At 47.3% G+C, this 9,560-nt stretch overlaps 1 protein-coding gene across 1 annotated transcript in view; it reads right to left on the bottom strand.

Annotated features, from left to right (window-relative positions):
• MTMR10 (myotubularin related protein 10) overlaps positions 1 to 9,560 on the bottom strand; it is a 62,066-nt gene that overhangs the window by 37,442 nt on the left and 15,064 nt on the right. The window contains exon 3 of the mRNA XM_015419491.1: positions 609 to 745. Coding sequence (XP_015274977.1) covers positions 609 to 745 — 137 coding nt within the window. The remainder of the gene's footprint in view (positions 1 to 608; positions 746 to 9,560) is intronic.

Raw genomic sequence — 9,560 nt, 5'->3', positions numbered from 1 at the left:
AAAACCGGCCTTGGGGGGGGGGGGGGAGGGGACGACTCTTGAAGTATATTTTGGGAATTTTTTTTAGTGAAATATGACAAATTTACAGGTCAAGTATGACAGAGGTGGAACAACCACTGTCAGAACCCTGCCTAACCTAACAAACCAGAAGTTGCTTAAATGTTATCAACCTGCCCAAACTACTTATTTATTCAGATATTTATATCCCACTTTTACTGTAATTCAAGGCAAATTACAAATCGTAATGAAAAGCATAAGGGGTATGCAAAAAAAAAAAATCTATTTTTTCCTGCTCCATTATAGCATATGGGGACCACTGTAGCATAGTTGCTGGTGCCTCTTCTCAACCCCCCCTCCCAAGTTTCAGAAACATTGGACCAGGGGGTCCAATTCTATGGCCCCCAGAAGGAGGTGCCTCATCTCCATTGTTTCCAATGGAGGGGGAAAATGCTTGTGAGCTGGAAACTAAAATCACTGAGCAGCCAGCTAAAATTCTGTGTGCCAGCATCCCCTAGCACAGTTTAGAGGGAACACTGATCTCAATGCATGCGTGCCCAAGTTGATCCTGCACAGACATCAATATGGCTAAGGGTATCCATGTAACCAACCTGAAGGGGCATGGGATCATCCGTAATGAAGGAGATCTTGAAGTTACTGCAGACCAGCTTCCCCCACAGATCGTACTGACTTGTATCGGTGGCGATGCATTTCCTCACAAAATTCACTTCGTTGACCACAATTTCACCTTTAAAAACAAAAAAGAGCAGAGGGGAAAGTTAATTGAAGCATTCAGGCCAGTTTCTTGGGCAGGACACTGGCTTTCAGCAACACTTTAAGACGCCGCGGCAGCCAACACAGAGAACCTCTCGTCCATAAAAGCTCTGCCCTTGTGGATAAATAACTGTGTGCCCTTCATTGAGAACTTCATCTCAAGGCACGTATTATTTCACAGCTCTGTAGAGAAGAAAATTATCTTCAAATGATCCTGATTCGGAGGGGTGAAACAACTTCCAGGGGGCTCAGATATCCAATGCAAAAACACCGATTGGCACCTGGCAATCAACAGTGGTGAGCGACACTCTGAATGTCAAGTGGCAGATCACAGCAATCATTCTCTCTCTCTTCTCAACGTTAAGAGCCTTCTGCATATTTCAGATAACATCCTCTGCATGATGTTTGTTTCCTGTCCGAAACCTTGGCAGTCCCCTGCTCCCCCACCCACACCCATCCTGCCTTTTCAAAATTTGGGCTCCTTCTTCTAAGGAGATAGAAGAGATTGGATTTATACCCCACCCTTCACTACCCAAAGGAGTCACAGAGCAGCTTCCAATCGCCTTTCCCTTCCCCTCCCCACAACAGACACCCTGTGAGGTAGGTGGGGCTGAGAGAGCTCTGTCGAGAACTGCCCGAGAAAACAGCTCTCAGAGAACTTATGACTGACCCAAGGTCACCCAGCTGACTCCATGTGGAGCAGGAGTGGGGAATCAAACCCAGTTCTCCCAGGTTAGAGTCCGTGCTCTTAACCACTACACCGAACGGGCTACACCAAACTGGCCAAGATTCCAGCCAGTGGAAGATTCCTGCTTGATTTATAAAGCCTGTAAAAGCAGAAGTAAGCGCTGTTGTGAATTTGCTTTTCATTATGCTTAATTGCGCATTGAATTTTAATGCTGCATGCTCATGAATCTCTGTCCTGCAGCTATCAGAGTTGTCGGCCACCTTGAGTGTGCAGAGATAGTAAATACTTTTCCAATAAGCAAACAAACATGCATTTAACACCCCAAAGGGCAGGAGGCAGCCACATTTGTTTGGAAAGACTGGGATGCAAACATTTTCGCCTGGGGCAAGCGGTGGCCTCTGTGTGGTCACAGTGCAGCCCTAGAGTCAGAATACAGCAGGCAGATAGAGGAGTCACAGCTAGTTTTCTCACTGGGCTGAGCATAAGACAGCAGATCACGGTGCAGTGGTTCTCACGGATCCGTTCTGCCAGCCGTGATGCTTTAGTATGGAGCAAGGAGCTTTGGTGTAGTGGTTAAGTGCGTAAACTCTAATCTGGGAGAACCAGGTTTGATCCCCCACTCCTCCACTTGCACCCGCTGGATGACCATAGTTCTGTCAGAGCTGTTCTTGAAAAAGAGCAGTGTCAGAGCTTCCTCAGCCCCAGCTACCTCACAGGGTGTCTGTTGTGGGGAGGGGAAGGGAAAGGAGTTTGTAAGCCGCTCTGAGACTCCTTTGGGTAGGGAAGGGCGGGGTAGAAATCCAATCTCTTCTTCTTCTTCTTCTTTCTTCTGACAGAGGAGAAAATGGCCACTGCTGCCAGAATGCATCCATGGAAGATGTCTGTGTGTTTGCTCCCCTCTCCCTCCAAAAAAGGGGTGGGGGGAACTGGAGGAAGCCAGATCAAATTAAAAAGCAGGGCAATTAAGACGTGGGAGATGACTGCCCCCTCGTTTGTAAGTCTAGTTTCAGGTACTCAAGCTTGGATCCTGCCAGTTTTCCTGCTAGTGAAAACATGTCCCTCCTTGACCCAAAAGTCTATGCCAGAGATCAGGGGACCTGCATCGACAGAAACCACATTAGAAGGGGGCTGCACAGAGGAAGAGAATCAGAAGAGAGACGGAGTGAAAAAGATGTTCGGACCCAACCCTTAATATCTCATGACTGGGAAGGAGTGAGGGAAAGAAGAGCACAGGCCTCCTATTATCCTCCTTCCCCAACCCACAGAATACAGGAAATAAGCTACATTTAAATTATTTGGGGAGAGTCACCGAAATGCAACCATAGAGACACGGTTAACATCTGCCAAACACACAGCTTGGTAGTCCGGTTTTCCCGGGGCAGGGGAGAGCAACAAAGCTATTTTTGCAGGTATCCTACACCGTCATGTTTACTCCAAGCTCCGGTCCCAGTGCCGTTCCCTTCCCTTTCCGTTTTACGGGCACAAACTGTTCCCAGCGCAGAGCGGCGGAGGCCTGCGTGTGACTGGAATAGTCAAATAGCAGATGCAAGAGACAAGAAAGTCGGTTGCACTCAGTCTGCCAAGGAAAGGGGGGGGGAGGGAGGGAGAGATGATGATGAATAAAGACATTCAGAGACACACGGCAGCTCCCGCCGGAGGACTACACAGCCAAATTTAAATGGCGTGTTAAGGACCAGGAGTCATTTCAAAAGATTTGCTCTCAAATTTGAGCTGCATATTTCAGATGCGATCAGAAGGAAACACGGGAAATCAGCATGACTTTGTACGAGCCTGGCGTCGCAGGAGACCTGCTTCTGGGGAAATCTGGCTGGGTAAATAACCTGTGAGCCCCGATGCCTAAGTTATTAGTTCACACACGGGTTTGCCTGCGAATAAACGGCAGAAAACGTTCACGCTGTATTTCTCTGAAATCTGCCAGCGGAAGAGATGGCAGCTTCTCGACACAGGAAATGTATGCAGCACGGAACCACAAGAAAGCAAGAGAAAAGGGAAAGTTCTGAGATTTTAGATACTATTTATTACTACTCGTAACTTCACCCTTCCTTCAAAGGGACTAAGGCAGAATGTACTTATCAACTTTAGAGGGCAGGTCAGGCCAGGAGTTATCCCTTTCTGCTAAGGTTTAAATCTCAGAAAACCCCTGGTACTTCCTATATGCACCACATCCCCGACCATCTTCTCTTAAGAACCAGAAGCAGAACGTGTTTGCTGAATCGCCAACAACTCCTCGAAGAGAGGGAACGAATATCCTGCTGACAGGTAAACAAGGACAATGTGTCCCAGTGACAGGTAAACAAGGCATTCATCATGAAGTCCCGTGAGTGAAAATAAAAGTGTGCATGACAGAGAGAACGAGCCTACGGTACTTTCAAAACCTGTTACCAGGAGTGTTGCTGCGTTTAGTGGAGGCCACCCCCACCCCCATGGTATGTCACGTACAGTCTGCCTACGCCAATCAGATATCTTAACCATTGTTTACGCTGATCCTGCCGGGCACCTTGCTTGCCTCAGGTTCATCGGTTTTATTCCAAGCAGAGGAGATGAAGGTGATTGATAAAACACGCAAGCATTGGTGGAAAATCCCATCCACCAGGTTTATGCGCCATTTTATTTGGATTCTTTAGGAGCTGCTGTTTCAGGGGCCTGTGTTCAATTTTGCCTGGATAAGGTATCACTCCGCCTTGACCTGCAGGGCCCAGGCCAGCCTGATCTTGTGGGACTTTGGAAGCTCAGCAGGGTCGGCCCTGGTTAGTACTTGGATGGGAGACCACCAAGGAAGTCCAGGGTTGCTACGCAGAGGCGGGCACTGGCCTCTATCCGTCCGCCCTGACCGTTAATTCCAGCAGGGGACAGAACAACTTGGCATGCTACTGACCCATGAGAAAATGTTCTGAGATGTGACCTGTCGTGAAACAGGAGGGGGTGTATGACACACTCATGAGTATTGTTACAGCAGGTTTCCAACCCGAGAGGTTTTAACAGGATCTCTCCATGCTTTGGAAGCAAAATGCCCCAAGCGCACCTGCCGTCAGGGGCCGGCTCGAGTATCAAAACTCTCTCCAGGTCAGCAAAGATCAAAACAGCTGTACAGAGAAAGCAAGGGGAATTGGCTGGACAATACGTCATATGATCTCAGTAAGCCATCAGAACGCGTATTTTATTTATTTCATTAGATTTCTAACCTGCCCTCCCCTTCTGCAGCAAGGGTACGACAAATTAAAACAACAATTGGATTATTAAAAACAATTGCATACAATAATCATCAAAGTACTTAAGTCACTAACCACGCAGTACCCAGGTGGGGTTGTGCAGCTGTGTGGTTTATAGAGCTGGCACACAGCGTAATGGGCGGCGAGACGGGGAGGGGAGCTGGGGGAGGCCAGATTAGATGGAAGACCTTACTACCTCAACCGTATACCTGGAGGAACGTTTTGGTTTTACCTGCCCTGCGGAACTGAATCAGATTCCGCAGGGCCCAGATCTCACCTGGAAGGGCGTTCCAACATGAGACGAATACATTTGGGGGGCCAGGGACCACCAGATGGTTGTTGTTTGTGGAGCCCAGTGCTCTCGGGGGGGGGGGAGGCGTACCAGGAGAGACGGTCCGGTAGATGTGTTGGTCCCAGACCACTTCACCGTATTGTTTTAGTAATCTGAAGATTTCCCCGTTTTAGCACGAGGTGAGAGCGGGAAGGGACAGAGACATGGTGTCTGGTCCAGGGGACGTTCCAAGATGATGGCTTCCCTAAAGCCAGTCTGAGAGTTCACGGCTGAACGCAGATTTGAAGCAGGAATGGCAGGAATATAGCTTGTGCCCTTAACCACTGAACTATGCACTGGTTCTCTCGAGATTAAACTCTCAGAGCCCTTCCAGCATCCGGAACAAACCACCGATACCACCTGAAGGTTTCTCACATTTGCAACACCTGTACATCTAGATGTGTAGTGGAAAAGAGCAAGAGTCCAGTGACACCTTAAAGACTAGCAAAATTTGTGGCAGGGTAGGAGGCTTCGTGAGTTACTGCTCACTTCTTCAGATACACCTAGAATGTGAGTCCATCTGTCCTTACACTTTGGAGAGTGGAGTGATTTCATATGCCAAATGACATTAGCAGGCAAATGACAACAGCAAGTGTGAATGGATTGTGTGATATGCAAAGGGATACTAGGCATGGAGAAATCAGCATTGCTAATGAGACAGGAAACCTACGTCTTGATTTAGTCTAGGAGGGCACATTTTGAGCTTCATTATCAGTTGCAATTCAGCAGTCTCTGTTTCTAATCTTCCTTTGAAATTCCTTTGTAAGAGAACTGCTACTCTTAGGTCAGCGACTTAATGTCCTGAAAGGATAAAGATGTTCCCCCACCAGTTTCTTGAACATTGTGGTTTCTAATATCAGACTTATGTCCATTTATTCTTTGTCGAAGGGACTGGCCTGTTTGTCCAATGTAAAGGATGGAAGGGCATTGCTGACAAGTGATGGCATAAATCACATTAGAGGATGAGCAAGAGTATGAACCTGAAATGGTTCCCATCTCAATCTATCTAGATGGGTGAAGATCTAAATTGCCCTGACCTGGATGGCTCCGGCTAGCTCAATCTCATCAGATCTTGGAAGCTGAGCAGGATCAGCCCTGGTCAGTATTTGGATGGGAGACCACCACCAAGGAATACCAGGGTCAGTATGCAGAGGCAAGCAATGGCAAACCACCTCTGAATATCTCCTGCCTTGAAAACTCTATGGGGTTGCCATTAGTCAGCTGTGATTTGATGTTGAAAACAAAAACGAAGAGAGTTTGTAAGCCGCTCTGAGACACCTTCGGGTAGTGACGGGCGGGGTATAAATCCAATCTTTTCTTCTTCTTCTTCTTAACAGGGTACACGCGTCCACAGACGAATACCAGAAGACACAGAACTAGCATTTTTTCACTGAAAAAGTGTGTTGAAAATGTTTGCATCTCAAACAGATTATGGCCTTCTGGTGATTTCCTTCAAACAACCCTTGTCCCGGAGCTGAATATTAAAAAACAGAATGGGCTTATCAGCATGCTTGGAGCATTGAAATGTAAATTTCCTCTAATCCACTTCTAAATGAAGCTTCTGTTCAGTGTGCGCAGTAGCTATTTTGAAGTTCAAAAGGGAAAAAAGAAATATTCTGATGAGATTCTACTTGGAAGCTCATGAAGTGCTTTTTGAAAATCCTTTTAGGGAATTTTCTTGAGCACTTACAATGAGTTAGCGCCTTGGCGAGAGATCTAGGAGTAATTGCGTGCTGCTTTGTTAACTGTTGCCACCTGTTCATGTGTTATTCAACTTATCCTTACCTACGAATTAATGCTCAAGATGCGGGCACTGATGACAAACCCCGTTTTGAAAACGTTCAAAGTGTAGCACTTTGATGATGCACGCACAGTAATCAAATTATCTGGAAGCTGTAAGGAGAGTAATGGAAATATTCTTGTAAGGATGTCTTGATAACTATGCTATTATGTTAGGAGGAGGGGGGGACACTATGAAGTGATAAAACACACGAAAGTGGGTGAGCACGTAAGAGATTCGGCAGAGAAGTAATTTCTACACAAGAAAACATTACGGGCAGCCGTTATAGAAAAGCATCATTACCTAGCTTAACAAACGGCACTCTCAGACTGAAAAGAGCGATATGAAGTACCATATAATACACAGTCATTTTACTTTAAGCACCTGGCAACTATTATTTCAAATTAAATCCAAACAAATCTGAACTCAATTTGAAGTAACGGCAGCCTGCCAATATGTACCCCACACTAAGGGCGTTGAGCCTGCGGGCACCTTTTGGAATTCTGACATCACGTGGTGGGCACGGCCACAGAATGGCTGCCACGACAGACCGGCCGCAGGACGCGAAGCCAGCCATAAAATGGCTGACACCACTTACCTTCAATCACAGTGAATATCCTTGTGCTGTGGTGGCAGCTGCTGCCCAAGCAGCCATTTGGTGTAGTGGTTAAGTGCGCAGACTCTAATCTGGAAGAACCAGGTTTGATTCCCCCACTCCTCCACTTGCACCTGCTGGATGACCTTGGGCAAGCCATAGTTCTGTCAGAGCTGTTCTTTCAAGGACAGTTCTGGAAAGAGCTCTCTCAGCCCCACCTACCTCACAGGGTGTCTGCTGCAGGGAGGGGAAGGGAAAGGAGTTTGTAAACCGCTCTGAGACTCCTTTGGGTAGTGAAGGGCGGGGTATAAATCCAATCTCGTCTTCTTCTTTTAAAAAAGAAGCCAATCTTTTTGGCACAGCCAATCAAATCTCCAATGTCCAATCTTCTGGGCAGGGCACCAAGAAAGGTGTCAGCGGGTGCCATGGTTAAGAAGTGGACCTTAATCGGTTTGGTTAAGAAGTGGACCATAATTCATTAAAAATGAGGATGGCAAGAAGAGGAGCTTGGATTTGTACCCCACCCTTCACTAACTGGAGGAGTCTCAGAATGGTTAACAATCCCTTTCCCTTCCCCTCCCCACAACAAACACCCCATGAGGTAGGTGGGGCTGAGAGAGCTCTGAGAGAACTGCCCTTGAGAGAACAGTTCTGAAAGAATTTATGACTGACCCAAGGTCACACCAGCAGCTGCATGTGGAGGAGTGGGGAATCAAACCCGGTTCTCCCAGATTAGAGCCTGTGCTCCTAACCACTACACTAAACTAGCAAGCACTTTCCCTTTCCTCTCATCCCAAAGGAGGGAAATACCTCTTCTTCCTGCTGCCGTGAACTGAGCCTCCACCATTTTATAAGCAAAGAAAGTGAGCGTCTCCCCCCACCCTGTTCTTGCCACTATGCTTAATCCTGATGCAATTTATTTAATCTAGCAGCAGTCCCAACTTTGCGCTAATGAGAGAGAATTGTTTACTAGTAGCTGTGAGAGTCTAACCTCACATATGCATATCTGGGCTTTCTTCCAGCTCTGTGCGGTGGCCTGCAGTCTTGTACAGTACAAACCTGGCCTTCGATTCCTCAGGCCCACGAGAAAAACACAGTTCTATCTATAAAGTCTCTGGTGGTGAGAGGAATTCTCTCAGGGGTGCTATTTTAAGAACGTCGCCTCTGCAGTTCCTTTGAGGTTTCCAGTGCAGCTGCTGAAGTAGCAAGCCTTCGGGTTTTAAGACACAGCTGGCCTGATCGGCGGTGCAAACAGCTGCTGCGGAAAACTCCACAAACCTTCCACCTGCATGCGCGCTCGTCTCCCCCCACCCCCAATCCATGCATCTTTGTTCCATCATGGCCCTTTTATAATGCTTTTATTCCTTTCCTTTATTAATAATAAGCTCCCTCAACCAGGTATCTGGAGCCCCTTTTATAATACTATATATTAAAACAACAACAGAACTTTTGCTGATGATGCCCGCGGCCAGAATTTAAGAACAGTGCTCTCCTTTGTCGACCGCTGTCATCGTTTTTAGCTACAAGCCAGCAAACAATCACAACTGTTTGACAAACGGACACAGGAAGGCTGGAGTGACCAGGACTCCCTCTAGCCAAATGCCTCGTTTTGGAAATATGTCATTTTGGGGTCTGGCCATTTTGGAATTAAAGGAGTTGGTGGCTCCTTTATAAAGGTAAAGGTTCCCTTGCTCGAAAGCCAGTCGAATCCGACTCTAGGGTTGCGGTGCTCATCTCCGTTTCAAAGCCGAAGAGCCAGCGCTGTCCGAAGACGTTTCCGTGGTCATGTGGCCGGCATGACTAAACACCAAGGCGCACGGAACGCTGTGACCTTCCCACCGAAGTGGTACCTATTTATCTACTTGCAATGTCTTGCTTTCGAACTGCTAGGTTGGCAGGAGCTGGAACTAGAGACGGGAGCTCACCCCCTCTTGCGGCACCCGGGTCTTGAACTGCTGAACTACCGACCTTCCACAGCCTGCAGTACAGCGTCTTAACCACTTGAGCCACCGCAGCTCCTGGCTCCTTTATATATCCACATAAAACAAAGAACCTAGAATTTGGTGTAAAATTTTGGAGGAAAGAAATTCAATTTCCCAGGGTAAAAAAAATATGCCAAGGCCTAATTCTCACGGGGGGGGGGGGGGCACCGTTTTTCCACCCCA

Source organism: Gekko japonicus, unplaced genomic scaffold (genome assembly GCF_001447785.1).
Source record: "Gekko japonicus isolate JY-2015 unplaced genomic scaffold, Gekko_japonicus_V1.1 scaffold653, whole genome shotgun sequence".
NCBI lineage: Eukaryota > Metazoa > Chordata > Lepidosauria > Squamata > Gekkonidae > Gekko > Gekko japonicus.
The sequence above is the reverse complement of the archived record's forward strand: the minus strand, read 5'-3'. Positions and strand labels throughout refer to the sequence as shown.